A 24,304-nucleotide genomic window follows, 5' to 3' on the forward strand; every position below is an offset into this window, starting at 1 on the left:
GTGTCGTAATTGGCAAATATTTCTCATTGGGTTACTCCAATTGAGTTTGACACAGTAAAATATATGGATACATCGTCTATGTATCTCAAATACGTAAAATGTTACTTGAAATGTGTACATTTTGTCAGGCATTTCTTTAGGCAGTCGCACGCTCAGCTGTAAGAGGGTCGCGACGTCATTTGTTTAGGCAGCAAGCTGCCCTGAACGGTTTCTTGGTACTTTTACAAGAGAAATTCAACCGTTTTACATATTATCTCCCAAACAGCAAATATGTCATCGCCACTATCAAAGCCTCAGATTATTGTGCATATTCAGAAGAGTTTGAACTACACCGTTTTTGACAGTAAATGGATTCCCTGCAGCGCGAAGTTTGTCTGCCTGGGGAACTTTCCTAGAGGAACCGGAGTAATGCAAATATATGAAGTGCAGCACGGAGAGGCTCAGCTTATTAAGGAGGTAGATAACACGTAAACATTCTACGCTTGTTTACTCTTGTCCTCTTTCTTCTGAAAAATTCATCATGCAAACGGCTTGTCTTAGGGTTAGCTAGCTTATCTAGCTTAGAAGAGTCTTGCTCGGTTATTGTCGCCATAGCGACAGGCAACATCAAGACAGCCAATGACCTCTACTAGTCAAAAGTTTTTGAACACCCCAATATACATATATATATATATATATATATATATATATATATATATATATATTACAGATGCTAGAACTGTTGGTAACATACAGTATACAGCTTAAACTTCTTGACCTGCCTAGTGCACCTGTTCTTATTAGAGGTCCTTCTACTGCACAGACATTAAACTGCCACCACTGGAGGCAAATGGTACCTCACAACAATAATGTGGCAATGTAGTACGACTCTGATAAATGTCTCAGAGAGAAAATGCCTTAATGTGCTTTGAGCACTGTAACATACTGGCAACAAAATCATCTTATGGATATGTATCTTGACATCTAGCAGACATAAAGGTACAGCTGAACTGCAATGTTAATTTTAAAGTTGTTGGTGGTCTCACAAATCCTTTTTATTGCGGGGTAGTTACCTTAAGGCTTCACAGGCTGGTACTTGACTAATCACTTTTAGTTCTAACTTTTTGGTTAGTGGGTCAGTGATTGATTATATCTGGGTCATTTGAATTTAATAAACTGTCACAAACATTTCTCATTTCTCTCACACTTACTTATCTAGTTTTTAAATTGAGGGTGTTTGCCATTAACACATTGCTCTTGATTGAACCACAAATAAGTATATAGTGTTCCTTTCTTAATGCTATTTCACTGCTTGTTGCATTGTCCCATTCTTGGAGCTCAAGCTTCCCTCTGATATGTTTCAGGTAGAGAAACCTAAACCCATAAAGTGTGGGACATTTGGGGCCACCTCTCTTCAACAAAGACACATAGCAACTGGGGATTTTGATGGAAATCTCAATATATGGTATGTTATCCACATCCACTGATGTAACAAAAGAGTTTCCCCTTGGGGATCAATAAAATAAAGTATTTCTGATGTTACACCATTTGTCTCTTGCCAGTAATGGCATTAAATGAAATGGTGAAAAGAAGATTTTAATTCAAATGTTTAATAACAAACCATTTCATGTGCTAACTGTAGAGCCTAAATTCAACACTGTTTTAATTTCAAAGGCTCAATTGGACAATTATAATTGGCCTCTTAATGGAAAAGTTATTCAATATTTTTAAGATGAATTGCTGTCTGACTGAATTGAAAGTGGGTTCACACTGAATGTGTTTTTAAGTCTACTGGTTCATTCAGTGCAAATGCTTCTGTTGTCAACAGGAATCTGGAGATGCCTGAAGTGCCAGTGTACACTGTAAAGGCCCACAAAGAGATAGTGAATAGCATCGATGGTGTTGGCGGCCTGGGGATTGGCGATGGCGCACCTGAGATAGTCACTGGAAGTAGAGATGGTAAGAGAGTTTAATGTAGTTTACAATTAAAACCTTAAGTAATTTAAGTACAGAAAGAAGTTAGCTAAAACGTCAAAATCCCATTGGTGTTACAGGGACAGTAAAGGTGTGGGATCCTAGACAGAAGGATTCACCTGTAGCCAACATGGAGCCCATGGAAGGAGAAACCAAGAGGGACTGCTGGACTGTTGCATTTGGTGTGTAAAATTAGTTTTCAGCTTTCGAAAGTACCTATATCCACAACTTTTAGATAACCATGGTTGTTTTAGAAATGCGACCGGTCCAGTGTTAGACTTTTCAAGTGCACATGTATACATCCTCATAGTATAAGCCCAGGTTTATCCATGCCTTCTATACACAAAAGGTGGGTGAATTGTGTCCGGGTTGTGTAGAAGGAAAACAATTATCCTCCCACTCTCATGCTCTGCCCTGTGCACAGAACAAAAGAATACTACATTAACAGGCAAAGCACAACAGTCTTTGTGCACCAATGACAATGTAGCCCTAAAACCTTGTTTGAGTCTATTTTCTGTGATCTTTTCCATTAAGTATAAATACTTACCTGGTGTTTTCATTGCTTCAAAATTCCAAACCAGCTTTGAAAGTATTGATTTACCATCATGAATGAAAACAGTGTTCATTTTCCTTTGACCCTCTCATTACAGGTCATGCCTTCAATGATCAGGACCGCTGTGTGTGTGCTGGCTATGACAATGGCGACATCAAACTCTTTGACCTGCGGAATATGTCTCTACGGTGGGAAACCAACATTAAAAATGGGGTGAGGTGAACACTTGTATTGAAATGGTGAGACATAAAAAACATCTGCCAATAAGTGGTGTGACAGCCCCAGGGGCATGTGATTTTTGTGAAATTGTTGATGTAAAATATTTCAGGGGAAGATTTTCCCCTTGATTTCTTCTTCATGTGGCCAGCGTGGCACCACAGCAAGAACATTACAAACATTTCTGAAGAAAATGGGAACTCAAACTGACAGTGATTCAGTCAACTCCGCTCTGAAACACAAAGAGTAGTCCTCATATTTAGAACTGATGTTTTTATTAGGATAAAATGTCCAAACATACTTTATTTCTTCTGCACTGCAACCTGCCCTTGAATCATAACATAGACAAAAACAGGGACAGATGTGGAGACAGAGCGAAAATGACTTCCCAGCATCATTTAGACTGTACATAAAACCACAGGGGATGTTTGAGGTGAATGCATGTTCCCTTCTCACGCCACATACACAAGCACTGCACTGATTTTATTACACAGTCGTCTCTCTTAGTCATCACCTCATGAACGTAGATGAACCAGCCAGGGGTCATTATGTACATTTCAACACATTCTGTTGTATGGAAAATAGTTTGTGGTGGAGCCATGCCATGTGATAAATGTCCAGAGAGTGACTGTTATTTTTTCTTCCATCATGACCAGGTGTGCTGTGTGGAGTTTGACAGGAAAGACATCAACATGAACAAGCTGGTGGCCACCTCACTGGAGGGAAAATTCCACGTCTTTGACATGAGGACCCAGCACCTCACCAAGGGTTTCGCCTCCGTTTCCGAAAAGGTAATTGACCTGGGTGGAGAGAGCCAGACGGATGTTTGGCTCCTATGAATGGGGAAAATGTCAAAAGGTTATTATCATTATTATTATTTTTACATTTGTATGGTACAGAGGGAAATGGGGGCGCACGTCGTTTTGATTGTTTTCACAGCTGGAAGTGTTTGGGGTTGTGTTTGTCTAACATTCTCTGTGGCTTTATGACACTGGCCAAAAATGACACTGAGCCGGTGAAGAGAGAGAAGTGTGGCTTTTTGTGGGAAAATGCTAGAAAAACACACTTAAATCGGCATTAGTGCACAGCCCAGCTCACCAAGTGTTTGCTAGGTCTGAGAGATCAGAGGCCTCAGCTTTCTAAATATTTGTCCAGTTCTTCTGAGCGATCAACAGTTGGCACATCAGTGTCTCCAACCATGAATCATAAGGTTCCACCAGATACTTTGGTCTAAAAAAAGATATCAGTGTAGCTCTACAACAAGTCTTAACACTAAGCTTTGAAATTTGTAAATTATATTGTTTTATATATTATCATAATAAACATCTCAAAACTGTAGATGAAAATTTGCAGTCATATTCACAGTGTCTAGGCCACCCTCTGGCTAGTGGATTCTTAAGGCACCATTGGCTGTTTTTGTTTTTTTATGTAGGATATAGTTGTTGGTTTTTTTTTTGTCTTTTCCATGTCAGCATATTTATGTGTTGCATTACCGAATTGTTTCAATGAACTCATTAATAATGTTCCCACTATTTTTCTGGAGGTGTTCTGCATATGTTAAGGCAAAGTAATGGCTTTCCACAATCCAGTTTGGCCAGTTGACACAAGGAAAAGTGGAGCGTTGGGGAAGGTGGGGGCAGGGGAAAGAGGCCTGATAGCAAAAGATCACACCAGGGAAAAAAACTATTCCATCAATGATATAACTTTAAACAGAGTTTAGAATTTACCAAAGGAAGAGTCAAAACTGTGTATGGGACAACAAGCTTGACAAAATTACACAACAGCAAGGCCACATTATTTGACCCTCAGCAGATTGAAGTGGTTGAGACGTTTTCTACACACGTTTACAGTGTCTTGACAGGTGCTAGAAATGAATTTTGCAAATGATCAAGCAAATGATCCCTCTTCTTTATTTTAGGCTCATAAATCAACCATCTGGCAGGTGAGGCATTTGCCTCAAAACAGAGACATCTTTATGAGTACAGGGGGAGCAGGCAGCTTACATCTATGGAAATAGTGAGTAATCCATCATCCATCAACTACAACAATGTTTTTTCCCATTTCAAGATAAATAAGCACTCATCATGATGGTTGTTTTATAGGAATCAAATTTCCTGCCTTACTATAAACTAATCTATAAAATATTTGTTTTGTCATTTCCAGTGAGTATCCCGCTCAGAGAAGCAAGAAGGACTCAGATGGCGGGGATGTGGGCGTAGCCGGCTCTGTCAACCTCTTACAGAACGTCACTCTGTCCACTCAGCCAATTGCCAGCCTGGACTGGAGCCCCGACAAGCAGGGCCTGTGTGTGTGTTCAGGCTTTGACCAGTCTGTCCGTGTGCTCATTGTCACCAAACTCAACGTGGTGTGAAAAAGCAGACCACAACAAAGACTGATAATGAAGATCTGTGCAGCCTGATACAAAATGAGACACAGCTGCAGATGCACCAGTAGGGTGTAAATCACTGCCCTTTTGTGAGGCTGAATGATATTTTATTAGAAGAGAACAATTTCCTACTGTGGACCTTGGTGGCTGTCTATCTAGATTTTGTACAATTGATACTCATCTCTAGACTTATCTTGCCAGAAAACCATTTAACTCACATGAAGTGGGAAATCCTATGTTGGGGTTATGTTGTTTTGTGTCTATCCCTGAAAATGCTATCCCTGAAAAATATGTAGTGCTTGGCTGAGTCCTGCAGGCAATGTTATCCTGTAGTGCAGAGGAATACCACTGTAACACAATGATACATTTCCCGTAATATTGAAAAGCCTCTATTGGGATGAAGAAATGAGTCATATAGCCTCTGGCTTGGAATAACATGTTGGGGATCAAGATTTAATTTCTTTATTTCCATCTTTGTAGGATGCTCACTGTCTTTTGTTGCACTATTGGTGAATGCTGTTGTACTCCAGTTTTGTCTATTGTTAAAGTTGTCACTTTTGATATGTAATTTCTATTGAGAACTCTGTGTTTTCAAATTAAATGTGCCTTTGGAGAAAAAGATAAACATTTTCACAGTGTCCTCTGTCCAATATGAATGGCTTATCTATAACATCAGGTGCAGGTAAAGTCAAGAGGATTTCTGTATCTATGAACAAAGTGTCTTATCAGCTCAAGACAAAAGATGTGTCTTTTTAAGCAAACTGTGACTCACTTAAGGATACAAAAAGATAAATATAGGTATTTGTTAGAGGGTTACAAGTATTATCATATCCAGCATTTGAACTTGAAGAAATCCTGCAGGTCCTGATCGTCCTCCTGTCTGTCATGGATCCTCGCGTAGACACTCTTCAGCAGCTTGGTCATGGACTTTCCATCCAAGATGTCGATGTATTTGTCTATGCAACCTACAAATACAGCCACAGATTACTACATCAAAATGACTGCAGTCACACTGACACAAAAGCTGCTTAACATATGAAGAGTTTCATTTCAAAATGATTTGTCACGTTGTTTGAAAGTGGTCTTTGATTTTCAAATCAAACATCTCATGAGAATTCATGTAATAGTAACATGTAATAATAATATATTGAACATCTTAAGTTAATTAAATGATCCTAACCTGACTTGCCCTGTGTGTAGTCAGTTATTTATCTGACATCATGCTGCATGTATGTACTCTGTAATATGTCATGCCATCTTTCTGGCCATCCCGCCAGTTTAATGTAATACATCTCTATAAATAGCATGTCTGTGGCATGTCACATGGGCCTGGATGCATGATTTCAATACAACACTGTATTTAAACAACACATTTGTTAAATATACTGACTACTACTATAGGTGACTACTATGAAAATCATAGTTTGCAAATAAATAGTAAGTGCACTGTTTGTCATTCAAGATGGGTGGAGTTTGTCACACCATTTTATTTTTTACAAAAGAATATGAAAGTCAGTTCATGTTTTTCTGTGGCTGACAATCTTAATGTGCAATCTGCAAATACTGCAGTATTTTACCAAATTCTGTTCCAAATTATTAAAAATGATTAAATTAGTAAAAAAATATGATTCTGTCCTTTACTAAAAGAAAGTATCAATTTGTGCTTAAACTTTAAAACATTTATTCCTGCTAATAACTTTAATAACGGTACTACTACTGCTGAGTTTTGACTTCTTCCAAGACTAATGTTAATATGTCTACAGAATTTATAACAATAGTAACAGTAATCACTTAGGCCCATGACTTTGCCGTATGCTATGAGGCTGGGGCCCAGCTGCGGGTGGTTGTACTGCTCCAGCGCCATCAGAATGCGGACGATTTCTCCTGTGATGAAGGCATCATCGAAGCTTTGCTCGGCCACGGGCTTCAGAGGGAATCTGCAGTACACCTCCACTGCAGCCTGAGGGTCTGATGGCTCCAGCAGCTGCACAAGCTCAATGTAGGCATCATGGACCTAGACAGTCAGTTCATTAACCACATCAATTCATTAACCACATCTTATGTGGATTACACCAATTGAGGGAAATCAACACCAGACATCTGCCAACTGCATGCAAATCTCTATAAATAACTACTTTACTTCTAAAAAAGTAGTTGAGCTGTAAAATCCTGAGGGATCATGAATGTAAGGATAGACCAGGCACTGTGTACCAAATCTAAGAGGACAATCCCTTAGAAATTACATTTGTTTTGACTGAAATTTCTATTTTAGAGTAAAAGTCCACTAGCCTCTCTATCAGGCACATATGGGCCATCATATACCTACCTGATAAGAGATAAGAGAACATGTAAATTAATCGTCTAGTCACATTTTATCTGTGCTATATTACTTTACCACGTTTTAAATCCCCCAACTAGGGCTTCTTTTAGCCATGAGATATAATTCAGGTGAATAGATAAATTACTCAGGAACTAATAGCAACAGCTTTCTTGTCTAGATGAACATGTATTTTATAAAACCAAATGTTGTGAAATCTTCTAATCCAACAGAGGAGCATGTGAGCCACACAGTTTGGTTGGTCTGAAACTCTGATATTATTTTATAGCCATTGTAAACTGCATTGTAAAACCATTGAGGAAATGCCTGAAATCTAAATGTAACTGATAACAACTGACCCCTGGTGCCATGGAGATGACCTCTTGGTAGAGCTGCTTTCCTTGGTCCCGGGTGTCTGCAGAGCGGGAGAGGGTGCGGGCCAGACCGAGCCGTGACATATGAGACTTGCGGTTCACCAGACTGGACACGCTCTCTCTGTCTGCCACAGCAGGCTCTGAAAACAACAATAAGTAGACACATGAAGTATGCGTTCTGGCAAACAAGGTGTAAAGAATGTTAATGTATATGAACAGTTTTCATTAGGATTGTGAATTTAATATATTTTAAGTTGGGACATGCAACATAAAGTAAAAGGATAATTTAAAGAAACATGTTTCAGCCACCATTAGGGTGTATTATCTGACCTCAAAGTGTGTCAAGTAAATTGACATTCTTCTCAACCTTTTGTACATTTTTAGATTCCCCTTCAAAAAGCATTTTGTTTGAACTCCCTTTTATCTACACATAGTACATAAGCCCCCTTGTGTCATCCAGATTTATTTTTTTCTGTCTTTAATAATAATATTCAGTAAAAAAAAAGATTTGTTTAGCATAATAAATCATGAAAAGCTGGCTTTGGGGAAGAAAGGTTTTCACCTGACTATGTATGTCACTTTCAGTGCTTTTGTCATGCCTTACCCTGTGCTGTCTCAACAGTATCGGGGCAACAGTCCTGTTTAGACTTGTTGGCGGGGAGCTGGGGTTTATTATCATTGTTGGAAATTTTAGATGATCCATCTGGCTTGGCTGCTGCTCCAGCTCTCCCCCTACAGGAGATAAAATATAATACAAAGCTCCAAAATGGATAACAAAATTAGAGACACATTCTGTTTATGTTGTTTTACAATAAGCTTAATTTGTGTTCATGCAGAAAATATGGCATACATATCACATTTCTGTCAGTGTTAATGTCTAAGTTTCGATAATGTGCGTATACACATACACAACAGAACTACTAAATATATAGTCATGTGTTTTTTAAATATATTTTAGTGTAGTCTTCCTTTGAAGACCTGTACATGTCTTTCCTTTTCATACAGCTTCTACAAGGAAACAAACTGAAAGCTTGTTCCAATGAAGCTACCCAGATTGACAAACAGCAAAAGATTGTGTTTGTACTTGACATGAATATGAAGCAGGATGGAACTGAGAAAAAAACATCCACAATCATCCATGAATAAATAAATGCCAACAAACATCCACAGACAACCACATAACAGGCCGGCCAAACGCTTCACTCAGGCTGCCAACGTGACTCACCTGGCTGCAGGAGTTTTGGCTGGAGGCCGGGCAGCGATCCCTCCCCTGTTGGGGGCTGAGGGGGGAGGAGCAGGAGCTTTGGTTACAGCTGATGCCACCCGCCCTTGACCAGGCCCTCCCCTGCCCCACTTAGCTCCTCTCTTGGCCACACTGGTGTCAGAAGGCCCTTTCACTCCCGCTGGTGGAGTGATGGACTGCTTGGCAGCTTTCTGGTTTTCAGCCTCCTGCCATTCCTGCCACCACTTTTGTTCTGAACAAACGGGGGATGGTTAAAATTCATTTCCAATAGGCTCTCATAATTGTTTAAGTGTTTGTTGAACAACAGGGACACATTTATCAATTGGTAATTTCATATAATTTTTACATAAATGTAAGATCAGGCCCGTCTCTACATAATTCTCTGCTAGCCAGCTGTGATTCTGAGTGAGATCATTACTACACTATACAGACTCACTGATCAGCTGCTCAGGTGGCTCTCCGCTCTGAGTCTTGTGTTCCAACTCAATGCTGGCCTGGAAGCTGAGGCAGGCATCAGTTATGGCTTCCTTTGACCTGTCTGAATTTGGGTTGTTGTCATATTGAGACAGCTGTGCCAGACCCAAAAGACACAGGGCGTGGCTGTCCCGCGGTGCGGTCACAACTGCTAGCTGGCATGCCTTTACAAAGGAGCAGGGGAGGTGGGCAGAAGGTACACGTCTGATTTCTCTTTCATACCAGGCATTTATGGACATAACAGTCAATATATCGACTAGCTATGGTGCTTCAATGTTCAGCAACTCAAAACACAGGCAGAGTTCTGTGGTATTGTCAACTTTGCAAAACAGAAACATAAGAACAAACAAAAACCGACTGTTAAAATACAAATAAAATACACTCTTACCCTCTCCTGCATGTCCAGCAACTCCTGACAGGGGGCGAGAGAGGTGAGGCGTATTAGAGCTGTGAGGGCCTGGCTTCTCTTTGCCACCAGGGACTGCCTGTTGATGCCAGGCTTGGCCTGGCACTCACTCTGCTGGATCAGCCTGTGCAGCAGGGCAAACTGAGCATCCAGAAGCACCCACTCCAGCTGCCTGCTCACCTCGCCACGACACACACACTGACTCACACTCTGGGCAGTCAGCACTGTTAGACTGAAGCATTCCAGCACAGAGACAAGCAGACACAGGGTTTTTATGCAGCGCTTAAACACTTATCAAATTGGGTCATACTGGTGTGAATGTTGAGACTTGTCACAATAAAGATGAGTGAGACAGCTAATTGGAGCTGAGATCCACTTGAGATCACCAATAAAAATTCTGTCAAAGTTTTGGTTTGTAAGGTTTGTAACATACGTGTGATAGACCTGTTCCGCACTCATGGCCTTCCCAGACAGCCTATTTCTCTGCTGTAGCTGGCCCAGAGTGAGAAGGCCTCGCAGGAACTGTGGGCTGAGGTTGGAAAGAGGGTCTAATGGATCCTGCTCCACCCAGCTGTAGACAAAATCATGAAAAAGAATGGCAGCACAGAAAAAACAGCCATGATGACCATGATAGACTTACATGCAAGCAAAACAGACAAATCCAAGGCAGGAGCTCCTTGATTATAAACCACAGCAACCGGTCAATCCCCAAATTTATCCAGCTATTTTTTCATCTAGTAAAGAATCAGATCTCTAAATCTTCACCCAAATCTAGATGTTGAAATGTCTTTTTAAAAAACCTAAAATCACTAATACTGTCATGCCCTCACACTCTCGCGGTGAATGCATCCACCTCCACGACACACACACACACACACCAACCTCTTGCTGCAGCGCTGGCTGAAGAAGTGCTCCAGTCCCTGTTGTAAGAACAGAGCAGCCTCCTTCTCTGTGTCCTCAGAGGCTTTCTGCTCCTGCTGCAGCAGAGCCAGCCCTGTGAAGAATCTGAAAAGATGAAGGCAACACAGGAGAGATGTTGAAGACACAATAGCTACATGTTAACCTAGACTCCATTTACCCGGTTGAACTGCCAGGGCTTGCCTCACATGTGTGACTACACCACTCCTGTTTTTTCAATTTCCCAGCCCCGTATATGATCATATGATATCATACAGAGGTTATAGGGGCCAGCTGTTTGAAGTGCAGGTTGGTCAAAGCTGCTCTTATGTTACAGTAACACAGAAAAGGATATACATGCTTCCATGCTTAAACTCTATTCCTGCTTTAGCAACAACTCAATACCTGAGCTCCAGTTTGAACAAAAGGTTGCTTTTAGGTTTTTAACAGGAGCTGAAATGCTATTTTATTTCTTCATAGGCTGCCCGTGAGTTTAAGAATCAGTTTCAAGATTGATCATTTGTCAGGCACATCTTGGATTTACTCCTAATTATACTGTTTGCTTTAGGTTATATTTCCAATATTATTTTCTGTCTATTAGCCAGGGCACATTGTGAGATCCTCAGGTAAAAACCTCCTAGCTCTGTGGATAAATTTAAATGAATTATGGTCATTATTATTATTATTATTATTACAGCTACTGATACAATAAAAGGTCTGTGACTACTACCAAATACACTTCTATGACCTGACCTGAGTGCAGGATGTAAAGGGCTCAGTGCCAGGCCACTCTGGAGGTGCTGCAGGGCTTCCCTGCTCCTCCCCTGCAGCAGCAGCAGCCTTCCAACATGGAGGTTGTACTCCCAGCTGTCAGGACTCAGAGACCAAGCATCCAGGTACTTCATCAGGGCCCGGTGGACACAGCTCTCTTCATCCTGCATAGCTGCGCTGCTATCCTACAACAACAGAGGAGGGAGTTCAATTTCATCGGCCATATATTGATGAGTAATTATTTAGTGGGTGCTTTTATCCTAACAGCTTTATAGAACAATAAGTATGTGTCATTGCCGTCTCTTACATTACACAACAAGCTACATAGAAATGCTTAACTTTAGTATACATAACATGTGACAGTTTCTAGTGTTTGCTTATGAAAGAGGTTGCCTTGCTATATCAAGCAATGGAAAATGGCACGATAATCTGCTTTCTAAAGCTGTGACTAATTAGTTTTGCTTGGATACTCTGAGGCAATGAAAGTTATATTATTATGGTCTTTCTAAAACTTTGTGAAAACTGTAATGTCTTTGTAAAGACTTTGTAAATGGTGACTGTAATATTGTGAGACCCTGAACAGGATAAGCAGTTTACAAAAAGGGTAGGATGGCTGTACATCCCATCAGGTCAGTCATAAGTCATACAGCAGGTCACCTGATGTGTTCTGATGTGCAATACACTGATCTGAGAGAGACAGAGACATAGAAACAGAGCAGAGAGATCGCAGAAGCTGCTTATCTATACCGACCTCTCAGATTACTTTTTGCCCATTGACCTATACCCCCTTTTAATTTTCATCTTTCATAGGTCTCTGTGATTATTAACTTCACATTGTGGTAAATTGAAAACCTGAAAGAAAAAGTCAAGACACAGTTATGACACAGTTACCTTGCCAGTTTTCTTGGAGAGCCAGATGTAGAGTGTCTGAACATAGTCTGCTTTGCTGGACTGTCCCTGCTCTTTGAGCTGCTGATACTCTTTGTCCAAGGCCTGCAGCTGGTTCTGCACTGTGGGCGTGCTGAGGAAACCATGGAGTTTGCACACGGCCAGGATGTCATCCTGACGTGCTGTTGATTTGGCATCACTTAATTCATCTCTATCTTCTCTATCTCTGTCAGCCTGAAAATGAAGGAATGAAAAGGTGAGAGGTTGGGTTGCTTTCAGCTGCACAATTCCCCCCCCCCAATTACATGATTCATTATTAACATTCAAAAATGTTTAGATGAAAAGGCCCATGCACACTGTATTTGCAAATAAATACTATTCAAATATTTTCTTAAGGCTATGACAGATTTTATAAATCCCTAGAGCTCCACAGGTCTAGGTTTCAATGGTTACAAGGTTACAGTTTGAATTTGAATGGCAACAGTAACATTTATTTTTTTCAGGACATGTCAGGTGTGTTTACATTGGTAGGATATGGAAAATAGTAGCTACGAAAGTGTGGGTGGGAAAGTTCTTGAGCTTATTGCATTATCACCAAGTTTTTCAGTCAGGATCCTTGAAGGCCACCTTCAGAGGCCATTTTGTACCGAGCAACTGCCAGGTGTGAATGTGTTCAATAGTGTCAGTGCTCAATTTGAATAAAAATTGCCCTTTCATAAAAAGATTTAACATGCATGTTTTGCTACAATCATCTGTGCAAAACCTCATAACACATCACTGAAAGAGCTTGCCTTTCCCCAGAACATTTCCTGACACTACCTTCTTCTGGAGGCCGTACATCTCTGTAGCGTAGTGCTGTTCCTCCAGAACAACACCCAGCAGGAAGTGGAGTCTGGCATCTCTGGAGCAGAAACTGATAGCAGATGCATAGTGGACAGCAGCCTGCTCCAGGCTATGCAGAGGAGACTGGCCAACCTCATACATGTCCCCTGTGGAAATGTGAAAAATAAACAGTGGTATATGGTATGCACACATCAGACAAGAAGACCGGAGAGTATTTGCATATATTTGTGAGGGAATTTGCATCAATACAGAGCTGGAAAACAACTTTTCACCTTATTCAGATGCTTAGTACTACAGGGAACACCAGGTTTAGGTTTACTTTAGGTTTACTTTAAATAATAAAACGCTTTATATAGTTAGTGGACCTATCATGCCTGTCATGGGTTAAATTCACATTCAACTGACATATAAAAATTTTAGCCCATTTTGACATTAGAGATGAGTTAGTTAACTAGAGCAGGAACAACTAGTAAAAAGGTTGTATATCAGAATGGAAACTAGTGTAATAGTTGCATTTGTCATCCATCAATGAAAAGCTGCAATGCAAGCTGGGCGAGTAGGTTTTGTTCTAAAAATACATTAGTCATTTTACATTATAAACCTTTAAAATCATACATCAATTTTACATAATTTTACTGTCAAAAAACATGTTTAGGATCACCACAAAATTTCTATTTTTATGACTATGACTGATCAGTCAGTATTTCAAAACCCAGGATAATGAGTTCCTCTACATTTAAGTAACATGAGTGAGGTATTACTTTCATTTCAAACTTTAGTGACTGTCAGAACAGACAAACACTTCAACAATTTGGTTGCTTTCTTGTGGTGCGCTCTCGTGAAAAAGTTTAAACTTTGTTAAAGTGTCACTCTGAAATTAAACTCTTCCACTATTGTTTGAGACAGTGTTTCTGTTTCATTCAAGAACAAACACTTCACAGTACACTGCATAATGAGGAATAGACGGATCTTCCATTTCTGTTTTTCACTTACGAATGATTGTATGTGTCCTTTGCATGTAACATAGACTAGAATAAAAAAAAGTCATCTTAGCTAATGAAAATGTTCTATGGCCCTATCATATACAAATGCACCTAATGTTAAAGGTTCTGTATGAGATTCTGAACATTAATACAGCAGCAAACAACTATTTGCTATGTAAAGATATAGTGGAGTAATGGTGTCCTGAGCAGAAAATGACATCACACTCCCTGTGTGTGTTGTCATCCAAGCTTCTCTGTTCTTTGTTTTGCATGTTAGTGCATGTGAGTCCCTCCATGTGAAACTGTTGGCTTTGAGGAGAGCAATATAACAGCTGTTTCTTTTCTCATCTAATGCTGTGAATTAAGGGTTTATTTCAACCAAACCAGAGTTGGTGATTGTTGGAACAGTGGAAAGACTAACAAAGATGGTTTTGGTGAGTTTTATTTTGTTTCTGTCCAGTTTGAATGAAGTGTTAAATAAGTTTCAACATTCAATATTGAGACCAAGTTCCCCGGCCTTGACAATATCTACACAAGTGATACAACATGATCTGTGTTTTGCAGCAACACAACACGAGAGGTCAGACTGAACAACATTTACCATTCATCATCAATCATGCAGCTTGAGCCAGTACAACAGAAAAAGCTTGTTTATATTTTAAGAGCTGAGGATTAACTGTCTCTATTGCTCCCTATCTCATACCAACTCTCTCTCTCTCTGGTGTTACTTTTTGGTTTGGTTCCAATGACTTTCATTCAGTCCTCTGGGATCATACACTTCTCAGAGTCATCAAACAATTAGCATGGCACAAGTAGCTGAGAAAAGATGAGCAGTAACTTGAGTGCCTGGCACGTCTGAGAGAGGAGGAAGCGCCAGAGGCAACCACGAACTAGCCCATTTTCATGTATTTTTTAATGGTTGAAGCTGAGCTGCTGTGCCAAGGCAGGTCAAGGAAATGACTATTCTGTCCACTGGCCAAGGTATTTAAATACTCACCAGACTGTTTTGTTATTTAACTAGCTGTGGAATACAAAAGAAACTCAAAGTGGATGGTAATGTAGACAGACTACCCTGCATTTTATAAGTAAAACAAACAACAAGGGAGGGTTTTAGTGCAGATATGGTAATATGGAGTATAATATCTACATAGAATTGATACAAATTTGTATTAATACAGTTTTTGACACTCTTTCTGGCCTGCAGTTACAGAGCATTTGTATTATTATAGTATTGTGCATGGTGATTCATTAAAAGTGAGAAGGTTATTGGAGTCAGGGGGGTATATCATAGATTTTAGTGGGAGGAAATAATTTCTGTCACTATTGCAATTACTGGTTGCCAATAGACTTTGATAGATTACTTGACTTCGCTTTAATTTCTGATCCTACACTCTTGGTTTGGTTTGGCTACATACCTGGTTTTGGCAGGCGTTGCCGGTAGAGTATCAGGTGATCCTGGGCCAAGGCACACAGTTTATCCACATTGTCTTCTCCCACTGTCATTTGTAGTCTTTTCTCCCAGTTACGCACCTCTCGTAGACAAATCAACCACACATGAAGCACAACAGGAGAAGCAGTAAAGCAAAATATTATCTCATATGACATTATTAAGTGGTATTAAATGTATGTAAGTCATGTAAGGATGGGGTCTTCCAAGGGGGAAAAATGTTTTCTAAAGAATAATGTTGATTTCAATTTGATCAATAACTGAAGTCATAGTTCACTCACTTGTATTTACCACAATATCTTTTTTGTACACTGTGTGTCAATTTGTAACACTATTGAAGATGTGGGTATATAACAGTCAGAATTCCTATTTTTTCATGATAAATGATGACTACAGTGATTTTGACTCTGCGTGTGTCCCTGAATTTGATCTCCACTCTGCAAGATGGTAATAACTTGTAATATGTAGCCTTAAACAAACAAGAATCAGAGAAAATAACCCTTAAAAAAATCATCTTTATGTTAAATGAATGGTGAGCCTACCTATGGGGTCTAAGGCGGTGTATCTATTGCAGTTTAACTTTTGACTTGTATACTGATAATGCAAAGTAAAAGAAAATTATTACCTCCAAACTGTGTTTAGTCTCTATCTCCAAACAACTGGATGACGCAAAGTGCTTCTTATACCAACTTGTCTCTGTGACATCCTGAAAATGAACATTAGCACAAGTTAAAAAGAAATGACCAGATTCAATCAATAAAAGATCAAAGCTTTCAACTAGATTGGCCTGGTGAATCTATTTAATATAAAGAGCCTGGGTTCTTTATTGTCAGTCAGGGTATAATAACATTGAATTAAATGCAAAAACACTGACACACCTCTGCATCCCATCCTCAGAAAACTGCTCACATGCACCGCACACAAATTAAACTCTCAACTGTGTTACCACCACACACACAAACACAAGATACTTTTACTCTGGAAGTTAAACCAGCACTTAGTCACTTTGAAGGGAGCGCTGACTTGTAAATAAAGGATGGGCAGAGTCAAGGTCGATAGCAGTGATTCTGGCGATGCAGAGGACTGTTTAATCTTTCATACTGGCCTTTGCATCCAGGTCCCCTGTGGGCTTGTGTGGACAGTCCAGAGAGTGTGACCCCAGCTCAGACAGTTTCATCACACTGTCACATCCTTTGTTAAAAAAAAAAACATCAAAGACACAATAAATCACACAATAGAGGTGGATAGTGTTGTCCTCCACTACTGAAAAGTGTAACAAAATAGTCCATTTAAGTGACACATTTGTGACCAGTTTAATCAAGTGATTGTGTCTTTTTTACTGAATTAACAACTCTGCATTCCTCTACAAATACAGGCATTCAAGCAAATTGAGTTTTAACAAATGTATTTAACTACTGTAGTAAACAAGTCTATTACATGTTGTTCTGGTGCTACTTTCTGCACTGTATAATTCTCTAGAACTAACCTCTGCAAGTTTGGAAAAAAAAATAAAAAATTTGAAAGAGGTCTTGGTTGTCCAGAAATCAATTAGTCATTGGACTAAGCAGGGAAAAGCTTATTGGACTCAAAGGAGGCCTGATATAAAATGCAGCCTTCAGCCCACTGCAGCTAGATACATGAGGTCTTAGTTAAGTAATAATATCCCCCTCATTACAGTAACATGTGTTACATGATACTATAGGTGGTGTAATCAGGACTGCTGAGAGGTAAGGCACAGTGCACCGAGCATATTAACAATGTTATAAACAGTTATATAAGCATTTCTTAGAGGTAGAGCTGCTCTAGAGGTAGAAATAATTTAACTGATCTGTAAAAATATCAATGGCGGAATCAAACAATCAGTTACTCTGAGTGCAGATTAACTGTGTAACAACATACATGGCAAGGAAGCTACTCTGAAAGGAACCATGTAATGGCAATAACTTCTTTTCTATTCTTTAATTAATGTGACATTCATGGTCTTGGGAGGTTAGCAAGCTATTACCTTCCTCCTCGCTATACTTGCGTTTTTGCTAGCCTTTAGGCAGAAATAATAGTGGTTCTATTACTCTACCGATTGACTTTAAACTCAACCAATAAGAGCTTCACCTCCAGGGCAGCTCTGCTTTAGACAAATCTCTTTGAGGAGCCAAGACTCCAAGCTTCACCTCGGTAAGTAAAGAAACACTTGACCAGAGCAGCCGACATCTTCCTGTCAAGGTCCAATTCAACAACCTTCCAGCCGTCTCCCAGAGGACAGTCGCTAAGTGGGTCGACTTTTGATCTTCGTGCCAGCATCTCAATATAAGGCCTTGAGAAGATGTGCTTTGGGTCACTGCAAATCAAGACGATCAGCTAAATGACGGCATTTGTTGAACCAATACAGAAGGTAGTATGTGCATAGTCTGTGCTACTGAAGTACTACACCACATAGAAATTTTAAAATTTCAAATAAATAAAAGATACCAAAATTATGAACTTCAATGGCTATAGTTAACCAAAGCAATTGATGTCCTAAATGAGGGTCGGTGGAGAAATGGCTATTTCAATAGGCAAACTGAGATTGTGCATCCGATACTGATTGTTGGTTTAATGTATTTTACTTTAATTTACTTTATGTTTTTTATTTTACTATTGTATCAACTGTTGTTTTAGAAAAAATATGTTAAAATTAATATGACTATGATAAAGGAGGTAACTGCTGCTACAACTGCTAATATTTTCTCATATTAAGTGTCTTCCTATTCAAGTCTTACCTGTGGTTGATAGACACAGGTCTATAAAAAGCAGACAGAGATACTGGGCATTCATAGTCCAGCTGCTGCTTCTCATCAGTAAAGGTCACAGTCATGGGAATGAGCGCTCGAGTCACCAAGGCCGTGTACACCTGACAGAGTTAGAGGGACATCAGGTTTAGTATCTTTGAAAAAAATCAACCAGTGTGGCAGGACAGCACAGCATTATGAAACCTAAAATGAGCCAAACAATCTACTCTTGAAAGCTGACTTATATACTTACTTACTGATGACTTATATATATTTAGGAACATGGAGCAACTAAAAGTGTGTGTGAAGCTTTAAAATGTAAGTTTACTATAGGTTACAATGTAGGTTATTAGGTAAGGATGTGGTGAACTGCAAAGCTATAAAGGTGTGTATGTTCTGAACTATAATGTCAGCAATGTATTCTGTTATGATCGAACACACATAAAACCTCAAACCACATGAGCAGTCCTCTTCTCATGTCTCATCTTGCCTGTGAATTACTGCCATCTGCTGAACAGACTGAGATCTCCACCAACGTGTCTCCAAAATTCAGAGGGACTGGTTGTGAGCTGTCTTCCCCATTCACTGTAACTTTTATGTTTTTGTCTGGCACCTTGGGAAGCAGGGTCACAGCATTACAATGAAAGGGAACAATACCTGCAGAAAAAGAGTTAAACAGTGAGAGCGACAGAGATCAAAAACACCAACACAAAACAAATGTATCTTATATTGAAATTTGACCAATTGATACTCATAACACAGTAAATATACTGTATATACCTTTGAGTATTTATTACCATATTTTAATTTCTGCATACACTGGCAAGTAAATTACAATCAATTAATATATTCACACTTGTACATTTTTAACTTCATCAAATTCTGTTTGTGTTGCAAATACATATGATTTTAAAACAAACAGTATATCAGTGTATTTAATTTATTTGTTAATTAAAATATATCTCAATGACATACTGTAACTTTAATACGACTAGCTTACAGTAAGGTTCTATCACATACTGTGTCATAGTGTTACATGAAGTCTGTACTCACTATTATATTCATAGATTTTGGTACAAAATGCAGGATGAAGTGGAATATCTCCTTCCAAAGCCAGATTACTGAGTTCTGCAATCTTTGCAGACAGCCTGGTGATTTCCACACAGTATTTCTTTATGGTGCCATCCTCAGCTACCACCTCGATTTCTACTTTGTTTAACCCATCATTCAGTTTAATGGTGCTGGAACCGTCACCAAAGAGCTGAAATATAAAAAACGAGGTTACTTTTTTGTGCAGCGTCTCAACAGATAACCCAGGAAAAAAAAAATCAACGTCATATAAATTGCAGGGCAGTACTCACAATGCGGTATGAAGCCCCACAGTCACTGGTGATCGGGTCCACTGTCACTTTGTTGATTTTGCTCTCCACTGTCAATTTGTAATCTGTAACTTCAGGTGTGAACGCTGGATGGAGCTTCCCACCAGAGACAGAGAGCTTCTCCAAATCACAGTTGTCCATGTCTCAAACCTCTTTGACGGGTGGTTCACTTGTCTTCAGCTACAACAGCGTGTACGGGTCCAAGTCCTAAACGCACTTAACCTAAACTGTTGTCCGATCCCAGGCCAGCACACAGCTTCATTTACCGCACTGACGCCCCAGGTTACCATAGTAACGTGAACACTTCTGATGCCTTCAGCTATCAAGTTACTTGGCTAACGCTACTTTAACAAGCTAGTTAACTAGTTATCAGAAATAGTTTAAACGATTTTTTTCTCTGAAATCAGTTTTCGCAGATACAGCTGTTATCAAGCTATACAAATAATACACTCAGTTTTAAGTAAAAGTGTTACAGCGTTAAGCGGAGCCATGTAAGCAGCTAACTAGCTCCTCCGCTCCTCCAAACGGCAGTAGAGTGCAGTAGAAGAAGAAAAGTTGTGTTGTTTTTTTAACGTCACTTCCTGTCAGCTAAAGCGTGTTGCGTGCTAAAAAGGTAAAACAGAAATAGCTAACGTTACATTTCGTCAGATTCCGTTTACAGTTAACCTGTATTGCAGTTAAACCAGTAGTAAGTGTTGATTAACAAATAATTTATAATTGTCACTTTATTTCTGCTCATGTACACGTTAGCCTGTTATCCTGTTAGCAGCATGTGTAAGCTCTCTTACTAGCTACCTAGCTAACATTAACTACAGATTTGAATGGGAGCTTCTTGCTATTGTCTACAGTCTAATGAAATAATCATGTTACAACAGACCCTTCGGTCATTATATGACTTTAATTATTTTACAGGAAAATGGCAGCGGACAGTAGAACTGAGGACTACCCTCACGAGATAGACGAACAGCTCACGGGCTTCGACTCCTCAGTTTCTTCTGTCAAAACCATGTTGGAGAAGTTGATGTCGATGCCCAGGAATGAGCTGCTGCAAAAGGTGGGCTAAAGTCCTTTTTCACAGCGGCCATTGTTTTGACATTAGATGCATTGTCAGATTGGCAGAGTACACCCATGGACAGGTCACCAGTCTATCACAGGGCTGACAGACAAGACAGACAACCATTCACATGTTGGTATTTAACAGTTACTTTGAAGAATAACATTTTATATGCTAAACTCATCTCATAAAATCTTATGCTTAGGTGTATTCAGCAGTCTGTGATGTAGCTCAGCCTAGTGCTTAGTGCACATTAACACATTTTTTAACACATTGTCTGTTTTGCTTATTATTACTACTTTACTTTGCTTTATTATTTTTAGGTATTTTTTAAACAACTGGTGCTAATTAAACTACATCTGATTTATTGACAGCTGGACCCTTTGGATCAAGCCAAGCTGGATTTGATGTCTGCATACACACTTAATTCATTATTCTGGAGTAAGTTTTTTCCGGATTCACTGTGATTATTTTGTGAATTTGAGGAATTCTAAATTAAGGCAGGTAGTACTATACAAAACTGAATTTACAGTGTTCCTGGAGTGCTTTTGAACATGTCCCTGAGTTTGCTAGTTAACATACACTCTCATAATGTTTACTTGATATCTTTGGGCAGTTGCCATACAGGAGACACATCATACATGTGTCACCTGTATGAAAGTAAACTAAATGCACTGCTTCTTTTTAGGTTGCAAACTTATCAGTTTGTTTGTGCACATGCACCAAATTCTGTTTCATTTAGATTTTTTTTAAGGACTTTTACCACTCTCTGTTCATGAGCATCACATAGTTATCTATCTATCTATCTATATATATATATATATATATATATATATATATAATCAGACAAGTGTTCAGTGACTGCACTTCTATTTTTTTAAGCAAAGATTATGTGAGGAAAGGACAGTTATTGTGTGATACAAACATACAAGCAGTTTTATTTCCGCGATGTGTATCCTAAAGAGCACTGTACCGAATGTACTGAATCTTGGCTTAGAATCAAAGTGTGTCAGTATTCTTTTTGACATAATTTGGACATATAGTCTTACTTTTGTTCTTGTTTACAGTGTACTTGGTTACACAAGGAGTAAATCCCAGAGAACATGGAATCAAACAGGAATTGGTATGTATGTTTTCTCTGTATTGTCTTTGGCACTTTCACTCTTTCTCTCTATTTATGTGCATTGTCTAATCCCCCATTCTCTGTTCTTCAGGAGCGAATAAGGACATACATGAACAAAGTGAAAGAGATCACAGACAAGAAGAAAGCTGGCCGTCTGGATAAGGGGGCCGCTGCACGCTTCGTCAGGAATGCTCTCTATGATCCAGACGAAAGAGATTCTAGTAAAAAAGCTGCATCCAAGAAAGCAGCAGACACAAAACCTGACACCCCACGTCCAAAGCGTCCAAAGCAGAGCTGAAGTAAAGGAGGAGCTGTACAGTTTGGTCCCACTGCATTTTGTACCACTTTTGGGGACAAACACTTTTTGCTCACAAGGCAACAAAGCAACTTCTAAGGTTGTGTTAACAGGGAATCACACAAGACAACAAGAGACGTACAACAATACATACATACACCAATGTTTACTGTTGCTCCCCAGTCAAATAGCCTGTCAGATTCTTGATGACTGTTTCCCTGCAGCAGTCAGCAAGTGTTGCTGGATGTACTGGAAACACAAGACTAATTGCCATCTATGACACACCATCCCAATTTTTGCTGAACATATTTCTGGACACTAATGCTGGCAACTGCTTCAGAATTTAATAGATCCAATATTGTAATATTTTTTAATGTTACTTCATTATTTAGTTGTTGCAGTGTCCTGTAACCATGAAAAATGACTTTTATTTTTATTTAGAGAAGTGAGTATAATATGAATTGGGTCCATCCAGGTATTGAAATATGTCATTTAAGATTGTATGGATCCTTCTTTTACATGAATGAGAAATGTTAATTTCTCTCTATTTTGAAAGTGATTCTATGAATCATAAGTCATTTTTTTCAGTTTGGATGTTTTTACATACACGCCATGTGTCAAACATTGTAATGTATTGTAAAATGTTTTTGGTGATGTTTTGCTTTACGGTTGACTTCTGCATAAAAATATTCACCAAACATGATGTTTGAGTTATTCTTTCTTTCCTGTTATGCAATATATTGTGCCTGAAACAAATTGGTAATTGAATTCTTATGTAAAACCATTCAAAGTACTTCAGCTGAATTCCATTTAGCTGGTTCAGTTTTAGGGTCCTGGTATTGTTCATGCTGGTGCACTGTCACACTGTCATTACTTACCATGACACTTGAAAAGACCGGAGCCATCATTAATGATGTAAGAAACACCTGTGATTTTCCTGTAATGACAAGTCTCTGTGTCTGCTGTGAAAAGGGCTTGTAGCAAAATGCCTTGGTTTGGTCACCATATCCCATCCCAGAGGCATGTGCTAATTATTAGTCTGTAGTAGCCTGATTTGCCTACATGACCTCCTACCTAACACTCATACAGTCCAAAGATTTGAAAATGACTTCCTTGTATGACCATAAGAGGGATGGGTTAATACAAGTAAGGTAATGCTGTTTTTAACTCATGAAATGGCATCATTTGCTGTAGAGGCTACTGGGTAAATTAGTCACTGATTGATCAACAATGAAAGATCATCACTGATGATAGACCAGCAAGAATCAATAATTAACAGCACTGAATTTGTTGCAGTTAACAGCAATTGTACAGGCTGAACTTAATTAGTCATTTTACAAATGATTCATAGGCCAACTTCGTGTATATGATTTCATAATGCCTCTCTCTCTCTCTCTCTCTCTCTCTATATATATATATATATATATATATATAATTGATTATTCAGTGATGTTTGTGTTCCTTGACAATCTTCAGCAAAAAAGATTTGTATTTTTAACTTTTACAATGTACGTAATCAACATAACCATATGTTCATATGGTTGACATTACATCTCAAAATAGCAGTAAATATTGTAGAGCTGTTGCGTCCTGAACTATAAGACCTATATAACTTCAAATCAAGCAGAGCATTACTTAATTCATGGTAGCAATTTGGAGTGGCCTTTGTGTGGGTCAAACCTGTGACCTTTTGATTACAAAATGGCCTCTGTAACCATCACAAACAGTGCTGTAGCTGCATGGCTGCACAGTATAAGCATGGGCCGTAATGAGACTTCCTTTTATAAAAACCAACGTCACTGTTGATAAAGACACCCATTTTGCTTCCTTTTTGTAATTCCCTCTGGACAGCCGAGATCTTAATCTTAATGTGCCCGCAAGTCACTGCATCCCTCTAATCAAGCCCAGGAAACAGTGAGGCAGTGAGTTAGATTCTC

General features: G+C 39.2%; 3 protein-coding genes across 4 annotated transcripts; 2 read left to right on the top strand and 1 right to left on the bottom strand.

Moving 5' to 3' along the window:
• The first annotated feature begins 145 nt into the window (after positions 1–145).
• On the top strand, positions 146–5,733 carry dnaaf10 (dynein axonemal assembly factor 10). Its single transcript, XM_044213586.1, has 8 exons — positions 146–456; positions 1,344–1,444; positions 1,808–1,938; positions 2,034–2,135; positions 2,604–2,719; positions 3,379–3,513; positions 4,641–4,738; positions 4,886–5,733. Exons 1-8 carry the CDS (start codon positions 271–273, stop codon positions 5,091–5,093), a joined length of 1,077 nt encoding a protein of 358 aa, XP_044069521.1. The 5' UTR covers positions 146–270; the 3' UTR covers positions 5,094–5,733.
• On the bottom strand, positions 5,535–20,036 carry LOC122884139. The gene is made up of 20 exons (XM_044213585.1): positions 19,878–20,036; positions 19,570–19,777; positions 19,007–19,173; positions 18,508–18,638; positions 17,920–18,086; positions 16,857–16,942; positions 16,377–16,457; positions 15,720–15,834; positions 13,298–13,467; positions 12,482–12,712; positions 11,573–11,775; positions 10,805–10,927; positions 10,356–10,493; positions 9,905–10,154; positions 9,479–9,680; positions 9,025–9,274; positions 8,404–8,531; positions 7,785–7,939; positions 6,900–7,122; positions 5,535–6,073 (listed from the first exon to the last, which is right to left on the bottom strand). The coding sequence occupies exons 1-20, from the start codon at positions 20,034–20,036 to the stop codon at positions 5,934–5,936; spliced, it is 3,327 nt and encodes a 1,108-aa protein (XP_044069520.1). The 3' UTR covers positions 5,535–5,933.
• A 335-nt stretch (positions 20,037–20,371) lies between these two features.
• On the top strand, positions 20,372–23,070 carry c1d (C1D nuclear receptor corepressor). Of its 2 annotated transcripts, none has more exons than XM_044213591.1 (5): positions 20,372–20,508; positions 20,808–20,949; positions 21,324–21,390; positions 22,017–22,072; positions 22,164–23,070. In XM_044213591.1, exons 2-5 carry the CDS (start codon positions 20,812–20,814, stop codon positions 22,368–22,370), a joined length of 468 nt encoding a protein of 155 aa, XP_044069526.1. In that variant the 5' UTR covers positions 20,372–20,508; positions 20,808–20,811; the 3' UTR covers positions 22,371–23,070. The 2 variants fall into 2 exon arrangements, with proteins under 2 accessions (XP_044069526.1, XP_044069527.1); XM_044213592.1 differs by having other exon boundaries at positions 20,443–20,583.
• The last annotated feature ends 1,234 nt before the right edge of the window (positions 23,071–24,304 follow it).

Source organism: Siniperca chuatsi, linkage group LG11 (assembly GCF_020085105.1).
Source record: "Siniperca chuatsi isolate FFG_IHB_CAS linkage group LG11, ASM2008510v1, whole genome shotgun sequence".
NCBI lineage: Eukaryota > Metazoa > Chordata > Actinopteri > Centrarchiformes > Sinipercidae > Siniperca > Siniperca chuatsi.